General features: G+C 35.6%; 1 protein-coding gene across 2 annotated transcripts in view; it reads left to right on the top strand.

Moving 5' to 3' along the window:
* Positions 1-15,548, top strand: part of VPS26A (VPS26 retromer complex component A) — a 36,286-nt gene that overhangs the window by 8,024 nt on the left and 12,714 nt on the right. Inside the window, exons 3-6 of one of the 2 annotated variants that reach the window (XM_026504357.4) lie at positions 8,210-8,285; positions 9,445-9,601; positions 10,197-10,361; positions 12,653-12,759. In XM_026504357.4, the coding sequence (XP_026360142.1) occupies positions 8,210-8,285; positions 9,445-9,601; positions 10,197-10,361; positions 12,653-12,759 (505 nt within the window). The remainder of the gene's footprint in view (positions 1-8,209; positions 8,286-9,444; positions 9,602-10,196; positions 10,362-12,652; positions 12,760-15,548) is intronic. The other variant, XM_026504358.4, reaches the window with a different exon arrangement.

Genomic DNA, 15,548 nt, shown 5'->3' with positions numbered 1-15,548 from the left:
GTTCAATTCTTTTGGCAAGAGTATATGTGGCGGTGTGTTTTTTTATCGGGGGGTACATGATATTTGGTTTTCTCTTTTTTGCAAGTGTTGTAACTGCTGTTAATATTGATTCCTGGCATAACTTTAGAATAGGTTATTAAATAGGTAACTTATGAGTAATTTGAAAAGAAAGCTTAAGAGAAAGAGAAGAAAACAAGCATTGGTTATCTGTGACCCCTCATGTTCACTAAGAACAAGTCTAGGCTTTCTGAAATATCTGAGTATAATAAAAAGATCATTGGGTTAGAGTTGGAAGATCTAGTCTTGACTTTACCACTGTCTTGGTAGGTAGCTCTCGGCAGTCATTTAACTTTCTGGATCTCACTTTAAAATTAAGAAGTTGGACTGAATAATTGGTTTCCAGACTTGGTTTTGCATGATAGTGTCTCTGCATAAAAATCCTTCATACCTTAGATATAATTTTGAAGTTCTGAGAGTCTGACATCCCAACCAAAGCAAGAATAAATTCCTTTTATGATATTCTTGACATGTGAATTTCTGTCTGCGCACTTTTTTTCCAGGTCTTTTTTTTTAAGAATTATTTTTTTAGATCAGTTTTAGGTTTATAACAAAATTGAAAGGGAAGTACAGGTATTTCCTATATGCCTCCTTCCCCTACACAAGCATAGCCTCTCCCATTATCGACGTCATTCGCCAGAATGGCCCAGTTTTTACCAAGTGTGAACCTAGAATGGACACATCATAATCACCCAGTTCATAGTTTACTGGAGGGTTCATTCACTCTTGGTGTTGTTATTCTGTGGGTTTGGATGAATGTGTGACATATGTCCATCATTATAGTATCATAGAGTATTTTCATTACCCTAAAAATCCTCTTTGTTCTGCCGATTCATCTCTCCCATCTTGCCTGCCAAACCACTGACTTTTATATTGTTTCCATAGTTTTGCTTTTTGCGGAATGTCATGTAGTTGGAATCATACAGTATCTAGCCTCTTCATATTGGCTTCTTTCACTTAGAAATATACATTTAAGGTTCAGCTGTGTCTTTACAGGTTTATAGCTCATTAGAGTTGAGTAATATTCCATTATCAGGATGTACCACAGTTTATTTGTCCATTCACCTACTGAGGAACATCTTGGTTGCTTCCAAGTTTTGGCAATTACGGATGAAGCTGCTATAAACGTCTTTGTGCAGGTTTTTGTATAGGCATAAATTTTCAACCCATTTGGATGAATACCTAGGAGTGTGCTTGCTGGATTGTATGGTAAGCCTATCTTTAGCTCTGTAAGAAACTGCCAGACTGTCTTCTGGTGTATTGCTGCTATTTGGCATTCCTTCAGCAGTGAATGAGAGTTCCTGTTCCTCCACATCCTTGCCAACATTTGGTGTTGTCAATGTTCTGGATTTGGTCCATTTTAATAGGTGTATAGTTGATAATACGTTGAACATCTTTTCTATGTTTATTTGCCAAGTGTATATCTTCTTTAGTGAGGTGCCTGTTCAGATCTTCTGCCTACTTTTTAATTGGATTGTTTGTTTTTTTGTTGGGTTTTAAGAGTTCTTTGTATGTTTTGGATAACTGTCCTTTACTAGATGTGTCTTCTTCAAAAATTTCTCTTAGTCTATGGCTTTTCTTCTTATGGTTTCATTCTCTTGGTTGTTACATGGTATTAATTTTTATTTTCCTGACGTCCATTGAAGTTGAGCAGCCTTTCATAGACTTATTGGTCATTTGATCTCTGTTATGAAGTGCCTATTCAAGTTTTTGGGTTTTTCTACTCAGTTTTTCTACTCAATTGACTTTTGTTCTTACTGATGTGTAATATTTTGTGTGTGTGTTCTTGATAAGGGGCTTTTATGCTTCTCAATGTAGAGTCCTTTGTATATGTGTTGTAAATATTTTCTCTCACTTTCTGCTGTGACTTTTCACTATATTACTAGTGTCTTTTGTTAAATAGTTCTTAATTTTAATACATGATAAATGCTGTGTTTCCTTTTTGTTAGTGTGTTTTGTATCCTTTTAAGAAATCTTTGCCTACCTTATGGGCACGAAGATATTCTCTTGTTCTTTCTCCTGTAAATTTTTTTATTTTATACTTCACATTTAGATCCTCAGTTTGCTTGGAGTTGCTTTTGTCTTTGCGACCTAGGAGTTAAGCCTAGTTTTTTTTTTACTCCCTTCTGGCTATCTCACTAACAGAGCATTTATCCTTTCCTTCACTGCACTGCAATATCACTATTGTCATAAACGGAGGTTGTGTGGTTTTTTTTCAACCTCTCTGTTCTGTTCCATTGGTGTATTTGCAACATTTATTTTCTTTTCTTTAAAAAAAAAATAGCCTATTGAGTATAATTCATATACCAAGAAATTCAGACTATTAAAAATACAAGTCAGTGTTTTTATTATATTTGCAGAATTATACAGCTGTCACCAGTAATTCCGTAACATTTTCATCACCCCAAAAGAAACACCATACCATTAGCATTCACTTCCTTAGTGCCATAGACTGAATATTTATGCCCTCATAAAATTTATGTGTTGAAACCTAATCCTCAGTATGTTGGTATTTGGAGATGGGACCTTTGGGATATGATTAGGTCATGAGGATAGAGTCCTCATGAATGGGATTAGTGCTCTTATATCCCTTATATCTTCAGCCTTGTAAGAGCACAGTGAAAAGATAGTCCATCTGTGAACAGAAAGAGAGCTCTCACCAAATCTCCTGGCACATTGATCTTCAACTTCCTGGCCTCCTGAACTGTGAGCAATAAATTTCTGTTGTTTATAAGCCACCCTGTCTGCAGTATTTTGTGACAGCAGCCTGAATGAACTGAGACACCTAGCAACCACTAATCTACAAATCTGATTCTTTCTCTAAGGATTGGTCTATTCTGGACATTTTATATAAATGGAATCCTACAATATATAGCCTTTTATGCCTGGCTCCTTTCACTTAGTGTGATGCTTTAAAGGTTCATTCCTTTTTAAAAAATTGGTAAAAAATATGTATAATAAAATTTGCCATTTTAACCATTTTTAGGTGTACAATTCAGTGGCATTAATTACATTCACAGGGTTTTACAACCACCACCACTATTTCCAAAATTTGTTCATCACCCCACACAGAAACTTTGTACCTGTTAAATAATGCCCATTTCCTTTTTCTCCCAGTCCCTGGGTACCTCTGGTCCACTTTGTTTTTCTGTAAATTTGACTGTTCTAGTTATTTCTTAAAGGTGGTCATATAATATTTGTCCTTTTGTGTCTAACTTATTTCCTTTAGCATAATGTTTTCAAGGTTTGTTCATGTAGTATGTCTCAAACCATCATTTTTTATGATTAACTAATATTCCAATACATATCCATGTGGAATATGGATATACCACATTTCCTTTATCTGTTCATCAGTTGCAGGCAGTTGGGTTTCTACTTTTTGACTATTAAGAAGACATTTGTGCACAGGTTTTTGTGTGAATATGTGTTTTCATTTCTCTTGGGTGTATATGTAGGAGTGGAATTGCTGGGTCACATGTTAACTTTGTGTTTAACTTTTAGAGGAACTGCCAGTCTTTTCCAAAGCAGCTGCACTGTTTTACATTCTTTCCAGCAATGTATGTGGGTTCCAGTTTCTCCAGTTTCTTGGCAGCACTTAATATTGTCTATATTTTTTATTATGGCCATTTTAGTGGATATGAAGTGGTATCTCATTGTGGTTTTGGTTTGCATTTCCTTAATGACTAATACTGAGCATCTTTTCACATGCTGATTGCTGAAGAAGTCTTTGGAGAAAAGTCTGTTCGTATACTTTCACGTTTTTTTATTTGGTTGTCTTTTTATTGTGAGTTGGAAGAGTTCTTTCTATGTGCTTGATGCAAGTCCATTATCAGTATATTTCACAAATATTTTCTTCTGTTCTCTGAACTGTCTCCTTCCTTCCTTCCTTCCTTCCTTCCTTCCTTCCTTCCTTCCTTCTTGTCTTCACTTTCTTTATGGTCTCTTTGAAGCACTAAAGTTTTAAATTTTGATTAAGTCCCAATTTATCTATTTTTTTGTTTGGTTGCTCATGCATTGGTGTTATCTTAAGAAACCATTGTCCATCCAAAGCAGTGAAGATTTACTCCCCTGTTTTCTTCTGAGAATTTTGTAATTGTACCTCTTACATTTAGGTCTTTGATCCATTTCAAGTTAATATTTGTATATGGTGTGAGGTAGGGATCCGGCTTTATTCTTTTGTATGTTGATATTCAGTTGTGCCAGCACTATTGTTAAAAAGAATATTCATTCCCCATTGAATTGTTTGGGGACTGTTGGGGACTCTTGTAGCATATACTTTTTAAAGTTAAAATTAATTGCTGTTTAAAGTTTTTTGGAGAGTTTTGGAATAATTTCTTTCTTTTTTTTTTTTTTTAAAGATTTATTCATTTGAGAGAGAGCGTGAGCAATGAGTGGGGTTGGGGGGCAAAGGGAGAGGGAGAAGCAGACTCTCCCCTGAGCAGGGAGCCCAATGCAGGGCTTAATCCTGGGACCCTGGGATCATGACCTGAGCTGAAGGCAGACACTTAACCGACTGAGCCACTCAGGTGTCCCATTTTTGAAGCATTTCTTAAGACGAGTGGGACTATGTTGATTATTACAAGATAAATAGAGAAATTCTTAAAAGGTACTTACTCAGATTTTTTTTAATCCTTGTGTAGAATATTTACTGCTTTGGTTCATGTTCAAGTGACAATTCTTTCTTAAGTCTAGAACAGTTGGACTGTATCCTAATTTTTTTATGCTTTAAGAATATATTTGAGCTAGGTTTCCTATTTTTGAAATATAGCTTGTATCAGTATACCTTCTGGATAATTTTGAGAGAGTCTTACTGATTGCGTGTTTAATTAGTGAGGCACAATAATTGTGAAAAATTTGATAGCAATTTGGGTATATTTGTGGTGGGTTCATAAGGTGTAATTCCTTAAGGTTCTTTTAGATTGATCAGTTATAAGTAAATTGTCTTGAAGTGGTGGTGCCGGTGCCAAGCCACCTGTAGTGAACTCTGTATTCCTTGTTACAAAAGTGAACAAAGGCATATGTTTATTCTGAGATTGTAGGGCTTTACAGGTTAATTGTTTAAACAAAGAATATTGTTGCAGTATCTTTCATCAACATGAATATGGACCACATTCTTCTGGCAGCAGTTGGAAATTAATTTTGGATAACCACAATATCCAGCAACAATAAAGTGCAGATACCTTGGTAATTCACTGTAAGATACTATAAATGGTGTATATACATTGATAGATATTTGTCTTAAATGCAGGGTAGATGAATTTTATTCCTTAAACAGCTCCTGAAGACGGCATTATTTGAGACATCTACAGAATATTATATGCTGAAGAATGAGCTTTGAGATTGGCTTGTTAGAGCAGTGAATATATTTTATATATAGTTTCCTATGTTTTGTTTTCATGGCCTTTTAAACAGGTATACATAGTCTCACATTTCTCAAATTATTTATTAATAGCAAAGGGAAAAAATAGTAACTTTAAATTGGAGAAACCTGGTAGCTCACCTTGACTAAGTGATCAAAGTTAAAATTACCACTTGGCATGATGTACTTCCTAATAAGATACACTGAGGAGGACACAACTTCATTTCTGTGGTATTCTTGGCAAGAATGCATAAGCTGAGTCTAACTGTGATAAAACATCAAACAAACCCAAATTGAGGGTTGTTCTACAAAATAAGTGACCTGTATTCTTAAAAAACATCAAAGTCAAGAAAGGCAATAACTGGGAGCGCCTGGGTGGCTCAGTTGGTTAAGCATCCGATTCTTGACTTTGGCTCAAGTCATGATCTTTGGGTCCTGAGAGTCAGGATTTAGCTCCCTGGCAGGCCCCATGGCAGGCTCTGTGCTGAGCCTAGAGCCTGCTTGAGATTCTCTCCCTCTGCCCCTCCCCACCTGCTTGCGTATGCACTCTCAAAAAAAAAAGAAAGGCAATGACTGAGGAATGTTTGAGATCAAAGGAGACTAAAGAGACATAACTATATGTAATGTGATCCTGGATTGGAGCCTGGATAGGAGGAAAAATGGTGTAAAGTACATTATTGGGATAGTTGTTGGGATTTGAATATAAACTATGGAGTTTTAGGTTTCCTGATTTTGATAATTGCACTGCGATTAAGAGATTATTTTCTTATGGAACACATGAAGTGTTCATGGGTAGAGGAGCACGATGTCTCCAATTTACTCGCAACTGTGGAAAAAAAAGTTGTATATGTATGCATGCATGTCTATATATAAAGAAAAAAGATGATAAATCATATGGGACAAAATATAAACACAATCTGAATAAAGGATATGTGGGATTTTCTTGTGCTGTTCATGAAACTATAAGTTTGAAATTATAATAAAAGTTACGAAAGTATAACGGTATTAAAGTTCTTTAACTTAAGTTCACAATCATAGTTTCACTTATATTTCTATGTTCCCTTGCAGAACAGTTTTTAAATAAAAATGCTTCATTATGCCTTCCAACTCGATCCTTCAGATTCTAGAATATCTTGCTTTAGGCTTAAAAGCAACTGTGTTTTGACATCAGTGGGAGACTAAGGACAATTTCAGAGTTTAGGCAATTTGATAGAAAAATGGAATAGCTTTAAATTTCTATCTTAATAGTATGGTTTCAAAGTGTTTTTTGAAGAACTGCAAATTTAAAAATGTCAGACACAGCCATGTTCCAATGAAAATATTCCCCAAATCTGTTGCCAAATAGACATTTTAAAAAGCGTTCTGTTTTTATGTGCTTTATTAGTGTAAATTAGAGAATAGCTGTAATTACTGCCTGACTTGTGAAATAATTGGGAGTTAGGCTTGTATTATTTGTGGTTCAAACCTAAAATTCTACTTGTTATTGTATGTGAAGCCTCTAAGTATACTTTTTTTTCCTTTAAAATGGGTATTTTTCTGAATTTGAAAGTATTATTTGCCTATTATAAAAAAAAAAAACCAAACCTTTGAAAACTACAAAGAAGAAAACAAAATTACTCATAATTATACATCCCAGAAGTAACTGCTTTAAGAGTATTTCTTTTGTGTAATTTAAAAAAATGTAATTGGCATTATGCTTGTATACAATTTGACCATGCTTTCTTCATGTAACATATCATGCACATCTTCCCACATCATTAAAAATTCTTTGATCTTATTATTTTTAAACTTTAATAATATTCCATTATATGATGTACCTACCGCAATTTATTTAATTATTTACTTCTTTCTCTGAGATATTAATTTGGAAGGCAAGTAACTAACTCATTCTGGAAGATATAGAAAAGTGAATATTTTAGTTAATATAGTTTACAAACAGAAGTAATTGGATTTCTGTTTTTATTGGCACTTGATTACTGTTACCTTTTGAGAAGCATTATTTAAAAAAGCTTTTAAGAGTCATGTTAACATTATTTCTTATAGTAAAGAATAAATCTGGAAGTATGCTTTTTTGTATGTTAGCTAATCTTAAACATTTGGAAAAATTTTTTAATATGTATGTACTTTATAGATATTTTGTCAAATTAAAAAATTTATAAAATTAAAATTTACAAAATTAAGGCTTCCATTTGGCAGATGTGAATTTAGGATTTCAAGGTTATATATTTTACTTCAAAAATATGTAAGATAAATCATATTCAAAATTTCAATCTTTAGACATTCTGTTTTTAGAGTGAGTAGCAGATTCAGGGGAATAAACATTGCTTTTAAGGTTAAGAATTATTAATAATACATAAAAAAGGAATTCTAATAATATATTTTTGGTTAAAAAGAGCTGAAAGTGATCTTTTAGGTAACTTCTTGAAATTAGTAGTGATTACCTTACATTAAATGCTGTTGTATAGAATTGTTTAACTATTTGACCAGAAAACACATTTGACTGATTGCAAATTTCCCCCTTTTTTTGATTTGAGTCTTTATAGTTCTCCAATTTATAAAGGATTCCTTCCTAACAAAGCAAGTGCTTTTAAGCGTATGTATAAGTGATTGTATACGAGTAAGTTATACCTTCTCTGGTGCTGTAAAGTCGTAATGATCTAGGTATGTGGTGGTGTCTCAAACTTAAGAAATGAATACCTGAAATACTTATATATTGTATTCATCTGGAAGGAATCTATTAGTAGGCCCACTCAAAGGATTGTTAACATCTTTTACAATTTCATGTTTTGGCAGGTAAACCTAGCCTTTAAGCAACCTGGAAAGAGGCTAGAGCACCAAGGAATTAGAATTGAATTTGTAGGTCAAATTGGTGAGTTTTAAAATAGTATTACTTTTTTTTTTTTTTTTTTTTAAATGATAACTGAGTTTGAAAGGGTTGGATTTGGCACTTAAAATCTTGAATTATAGAGATCAGCTTCGTGGAAGGAAGGAATCGATTTTACATAATAAAAGAGAAGATTTATTTTATAAACATTAAATCATGTTTCTTTGAATTGTATTAAATGATACTTGACTCATCCTGCCTTTATTTGTTATTAAACTTAATTACTAAAAATGAAAGGAGTTATGTAAATTACGAGCCTTGAAAAAGAATTCAAGTAAATTAGTTGACTCAGTGAAATTTCCATCTGCCTACATTTTTCACCAGCTTTACAATTACCAGTGTCACCTCATCCTTCACTTTCTAATTACCCATGCCATTTGTCTTCCTAACCTAGTGTGTGCTTGTAGCCAGACTCACCTGTCAAAAAATTCCATGTGAAAAGGAAAGGTGTAATTTCTACTTGACGTAGATCAGCTTGTGTACATTTCCACACATATATTTCAGAGGCATTCTTGGTTTAGTAGGAGTTAAACTGTATAAATCTTTTGGTACTACAGATTGAAAAACAGAAAAGAAAATGGGTCTTTCTAATATAGTATATGTAGCTAGGTTTTAAATCTAGCTTTCTAAGATGTACTATACATTTTTAAAGTATCAAAATTGGAATCAGTAGATACGTGTTTATGTGTTTATTCTAGATGAGATTATAGTTGAGGGGCAAGCTATACTAATTCACTGTAGTTGATAAGTCTTTTGTATATTATAGTATTAATCAAAGTAATATATTTGCCTAACTAAAGCAAAACAACAAATGGTTTTTGCCTTGAAGGGAGGAAGTTCAAATAATTGCTGGAAATGTGTCTGTTAAAGTAGCTTCATTTTGGGCAAGCCCTAACTACATTAAAGGAATGAATACATCTTTTATAATAGAAATTTTCATTGTGCTGTGTGGCTTGAATATTTTTGTGCCTCGGTGGAGCATAATGAGGAAGATAATGGAATTTATATCATAGGTGTAGTATATTAGAGACAAATCCAGCTAATTCTTTTGGTAAAAATTATTTGCTTTGGAGGTAGAAGTTTGGGTTTTAATGAAATAGATATTAATTGTAATTGGTCTTTTTTGCTTTTTAAAATTTTGTAGAACTTTTCAATGACAAGAGTAATACTCATGAATTTGTAAACCTAGTCAAAGAACTAGCCTTGCCTGGAGAATTGACTCAGAGCAGAAGTTATGATTTTGAATTTATGCAAGTTGAAAAGCCATATGAATCTTACATCGGTGCCAATGTCCGCTTGAGGTATGAATGTGTATTAACAACTGTAGATGGTGTCAAAACCAGAAAGTAATGGCTACTATTGAATGTCTTATTAGAACTTCTCATTATAATTCTGGACTGATGGACTTCAGATTTTTAAGAATTCTGCCAAATATTTTGTTTTGTATAGCTAATGTTCACCTGAGGTAATAAGAGCCTTCTATCATAGATTTAGAGAACGCCATCATGGGAAGTTTTAGTAATATACTTCCTTTGTATGACTCATCCCCTAGGTACTTCCTTTTGTCTTGTAAACAGAATTACGTCAAAATCCATTAGTTTCCCAGCAAATCTCATTTGGTATATGGTAAGAAGTGATAGAGATTTCCTCAGGAAGGCATGACCATAGCACTTCAAATGCATCTAAAAAGTACATACGCTCTTCTTAAAATTGCACTTTGTATTTTTTTTTTTTTTTTTTGATGGTGGGGGCGTTTAAAGATTAGAACTCTTTCATGAAGTAGTTGATCCCAAAGGATCGGGAGGGAGAAAGCTGGAGTTGCAGTTAATGTTTGCTTATTTAAAACACTAAAATTTATCATAGGAGATTTAACTTCTCTCTCTGTTGACTTTGTAGGTATTTTCTTAAAGTGACAATAGTAAGAAGACTGACAGATTTGATAAAAGAATATGATCTTATTGTTCACCAGCTTGCCACATACCCTGACGTTAACAATTCTATTAAGATGGAAGTGGGCATTGAAGATTGTCTACACATAGAATTTGAATATAATAAATCAAAGTAAGTACCTTTAAAAACAGATAACTTTAAATGTTCAGGGAAAATTAAGAAATAAGCTTTTCAGGTCTTTGTAAATTGGTCAAAGTAGGGATAGAATTGACATTAATTTGATGTTAACAGCCCAACAAAATCTCTGAGTGGAAAGACTATCTTCTTGACCCAGTACAGGTGTCTTTCATATTCAATTCCTATTAAGTCTCTGCCTGGTCATTTTTTGTAGAGGATCTTACCATCTCAGAAGGCAACTAATCCCTTCTGTCTGTAAAAATTTTCCTTACTGGGTTGGTATAACTTTAGCCTAGTCATCTCTTTAAAGCTAAACAAGAATACTTTTTTCTGACTACATAAGCAGCAGGACATTTTCATTATTGAAAATGTTGGCAATGACGGGGCACCTGGGTGTCTCAGTCAGTTAAGCATCTGCCTTTGGCTCAGGTCTTTGGCAGTGTAAAAGATTACATTTTAAATTTTATTTTTTAAATTAATTTTGCCCCTTAATCACAATATCTCTTGCGTATCTTTTCACGAGAGAGGGAAAGGTATATATTTATGTTTATGTATGTTGTATTTTTACAGAAACGGGCTCCTGTTTTTATTGTTTAATGCCTTGTTAAACTTTATTATGGAAAAATTCAAGCATAGACCAAAGTGTATGAACAATACAGTGAATCCTCAGGTACCCAATGCCCAGTTCCAGCACTTGTCAGTACACAGTCAGATCTGTTTTATCTGGATCCAGCCCCCACACTCCCAATAGATAATATTGAAGCCAATTCCAGACATAGAATTTCGTCCATAAAACTTGTGTATCATTTTAAATATAATACTGTTATATCTAAAATATTAATAATTTCCTAATACCTGTACATATACAGTCAATGTTCATGTTTCCCTGATTGGCTCATAAAATGTCTTTTCTCCCCCCACACGCATGTTATTCACATCAGTATCCAAACAATATTTGTTGGAATCCAGGGCATCCGGACACATTGCATTTGGTTGTTTGACTCTTAAATTTCTTTTAATTTATAAGTTTCCCTCCTACTTTTTTCCACTAAAGTTTATTTGTTGAAGAAATGGATATATGTTCTTTTATCCCCTTCCTGTGTACTCTTCTGTTACATGACTTTTATTAGTTGTCACTCACCAGTTTATATCCCTAAAAATGGATATAAGCATGCCTTCAGAGTCTTAAATTATATTGTTAATAAAATTGTCAAATTGTTTAGGACCTAAATGCTTGTCACTGGAAGCCTCCCTTCAGGCCGGCATAATTACTTTGATCAACTCCTGGAATATTATTTTGAGATTAAAACCTGGAAGAAGGTTAAAAAGCCCTCTGGGGATTGTAGTAATTTCTGGGTTTATTGGCATGTCATTTCAGAGTACATGGGAAAGGACTTTGATGACTAGATATCATAGCAACAAACTCAACCTGTGGAGTCTCTCTTTGTGGGCAAGTGCTTTGGTGGCTGCACTGTTCTAGCACTTAGAGTAATAAGGACACTAAACTCTTGTATAGAGTTTTAATGTTCAGAAACATCTTTATACACCAAATAAATATTGCAAGCATAACAGTCTTAATTTTCTGTGCTTAAATTCTTTGGAAACTTACCTCTAAGTAAAGTACCCTTAAGTAAAGGACTAACCTCTAAGTAAAGTTAATCAGGCTAATTCTCCCCTTTGAGGTATATTGATAGCCAAGTAAAATCTTGATTCCTATTTTTATAGTAAAATGGTGAATACTTTTTTGAAAAAAAAAAAAAAAGAACATTAAGTAATATGAATAGTCAAAATGGTATTTTTAAATTTATTTATTTGAGAGACAGAGAGCATGAGCAGGGGGAGGGACAGAGTGTGAGGAACAACCAGACTCCCCACTGAATGGGGAGCTGGACGCAGGGCTCGATCCCAGGACCCTGAGATCATGACTTGAACTGAAGGCAGATGCTTAACCAACTGAGCTACCCAGCTGCCCCCAAAATGGTATTCTTAAATAGTTACTGTCATAAAGATGTCTGTTTCACTCTTTTTAAGATTTATTTATTTATTTTATAGACAGAGGAAGAGAGCATGAGTGGGAGGGGCAGAGGGAGAAGGAGAGAGAATCCAAAGCAGACTCCACACTGAGCGTAGAGCCCAACGTGGGGCTCAGTCTCAAGACCCTGAGATTGCAACCTGATTCGAAACTAAGAGTCAGAGGCTTAACTGACTGCGCCACTCAGGTGCCCCTTTTTTTTTTGTTTTTTTAAACTGATATTTGGTAAATGAGTTATGTTCTTTCCCCAAAGGTATCATCTAAAGGATGTGATTGTTGGAAAAATTTACTTTTTATTAGTAAGAATAAAAATCCAACATATGGAGTTGCAACTGATCAAAAAAGAGATCACAGGAATTGGTAAGTCAAAAAGAGTATTTGAATTAAAATTCCTGTTTTAAAATTTTTTGAATCTTAAAATATTGTTTAGATATATAATACATACACATATTAGATACTAACTTTGATACTTAATATTGCATAATATTTATGCTTTTTTAAAAATTAATTTTTGAATAGGTTTTAAATTCACATCGTTCAAAAATCAAGTATAAAAGACTATAGTAAAAAGTATCCTATTTGTGTACTCCAGCTACTCATAGGTCATATGTTTATGTTTTAAAATGCTTCTTGATATTTATATGTATGCAATAACTATCTCTATATTATACCCTTCCCCCTGCTTTTAAGTTAAATGTGTATGTACAATATATATTTTGCTTTTTCGCTTAATATATCATAGAGATCTTTCCGTATCAATGTGTAGAGTGCTTCATCATCTTTTTTATAGTATTCCTTTCTATGCATATACTAGAATTTAACCAGTCTGCTACAGGTTGTTTCTACTCACTTGCTATTCCAAACAGTGATTCACTTAATAATGTCATTTTGCATGTGTGCAGGTAGGTGTGTGTGTGAGTTAAAAATATTAAAAGTACAATTGTTATTTCAAAAGAGTGTATTCATTTGTAATTTTGATACATATCAGTTTGTCCTCTTTATGGGTTGTACCAATTTGTATTAATATCAGCAAGGAATGTAGAAGAATGCCTCTTTTTCCTCTTACTCTTTTTTTTTTTTTAAGATTTTATGTATTTATTTGAGTGAGAGAGAGAGCATGAGCAGGGGGAAGGGGCAGAGGGAGAGGGAGAAGCAGACTCCCTACTGGGAGTCTGATGAGGACTCTGGGATCATGACCTGGTCTGAAAGCAGACGCTTAACTAAGACACCCAGGCGCCCCTTTTCTTCCTATTCTTATCAATACAGCATTAGAAACTTTTTAGCTGATCTGATGGGTAGGGGAAGAAAGTTCCTTGTTGTAGTTTTAATTTAGTTTTCTCATTCCGAATGAAGGTAAGTATCATTTCATGTGTTTAAAAGCTATTTGTATTTCTTTTCTGTACACACTGCCTATCCATATCCTATGTTCCATCTCCATTGGATTATTAGTCTTTTCTTACTGATTTGTAGAAACTCCTTATATATTAGGGAAATCAGTTCCTTTTTCTGTATTAAAAGCAGCAAAAGAGGCACTTGGGTGACTCAGTTGATTAAGCATCTGCCTTCAGCTTGGGTCATGATCCCGGGGTCCTGGGATCCAGCCTCGCGTTGAGCACCCTGCTTCCCCCTTTCCCTCTACTGGTCTCCCTGCTTGTGCTCTCTTGCTTGCTCTCTCTGTCAAATAAATAAAGTCTTTGAAAATAAACAAACGGGGGAGGAGTTAAGATGGCGGAGGAGTAGGGGACCCCTTTTTCAGCCGGTCCCCTGAGTCGAGCTGGATAGGTACCAGACCATCCTGAACATCCACGGAATCAGCCTGAGACGCAGGAAGATACATCTGGATCTCTACAAATGAACATCTCCACCGCTGAGTATTGAGGTACGAAGCGGGGAGCCGTGAAACCGTGCACAGATATCGGAAGATAAACGGAAGGGGGAGGGAGCCGCTGCGTTTGGGCGCCGGGAAGCGGTAGCCACCTGCACGGCGGAGTGGGCGGACTCGTGGACCGGCATCCGCTAGAGAGCAGACTGAAACCGTGGGCTGGGGAACGCGTGCGACCAGACTGAAAACCGGAGCTCTGGTGTGCTCACTGGAAACAGACTGAGACCGGGAGCTCCGGGAGCGCACGGGGGGCAGCTGGCGGCTGGCGGTGTTAGAGAGACACGCCTGTTAGAGAGACACGCAGGCCCTGGAAGTGAGGGCTGGGACACTGGGTGTGGGGTGCACATGCTGGGACGCTGCAGGCTTGAGCAGTACCAACAGAAACAGAGTTAAAGTGGCCAGAACATCAGTGGAGAACGGTCCACGATCCCTCTGTTCTGAGACAGAGGCTGAGATTCGGCCACTGCTGCTCTGACTCTCAGAAGAGGCACAGCAAACCGCCAGGGAAAGCCACCAGAGAACAAAAGCCTGGAAACACCGGCTCACAGTGTGCCCATCCCCATCCCCCCTTGCAGGGGACAGGGAGACTCTACCCAAACAGGGTTGCCTGAGTATCAGTGCGGCAGGCCCCTCCCCCAGAAGGCAGGCTGAAACATCAAGAAGCCCACATCCCTAAGATCCCTATAAAACAAAGGTGCACGGCCTGGGTCGCGGTCAATAATTTGGGCTCTGGACAACCCTGCAACCTCTCCTCATCAGAATGACGAGAAGGAGAAATCCCCCCCAGCAAAGAAAAGACAATGAGTCTGTGGCCTCTGCCACAGAACTAATGGATATGGATATAACCAAATTATTAGAAATGGAGTTCAGAGTAACAATGGTCAAGATGATGTGTAGACTTGAAAAAAGTATTAACGAAAATGTTAATGAGAATATAGAATCTCTAGGGCGGAAATGAAAGCAAATCTGGCAGAAGTTAAAAATTCTATGAGCCAAATGCAGTCAAAACTAGAGGCTCTGACGGCCAGGGTAAATGAGGCAGAAGAACGTATCAGCGAATTGGAGGATGGGTTAGTAGAAGAGAAAGCTAAAATAGAATCTGGACTCAAAAAAATCCATGCTCAAGAATGTAGGTTACGGGAGATTACTGACTCAATGAAACGTTCCAATGTCAGAATCATCGGCATCCCCGAGGTGGTGGAGAAAAACAGAGGTCTAGAAGAGATATTTGAACAAATTGTAGCTGAAAACTTCCCTAATCTAGTAA

Source organism: Ursus arctos, unplaced genomic scaffold (assembly GCF_023065955.2).
Source record: "Ursus arctos isolate Adak ecotype North America unplaced genomic scaffold, UrsArc2.0 scaffold_7, whole genome shotgun sequence".
NCBI lineage: Eukaryota > Metazoa > Chordata > Mammalia > Carnivora > Ursidae > Ursus > Ursus arctos.
The sequence above is the reverse complement of the archived record's forward strand: the minus strand, read 5'-3'. Positions and strand labels throughout refer to the sequence as shown.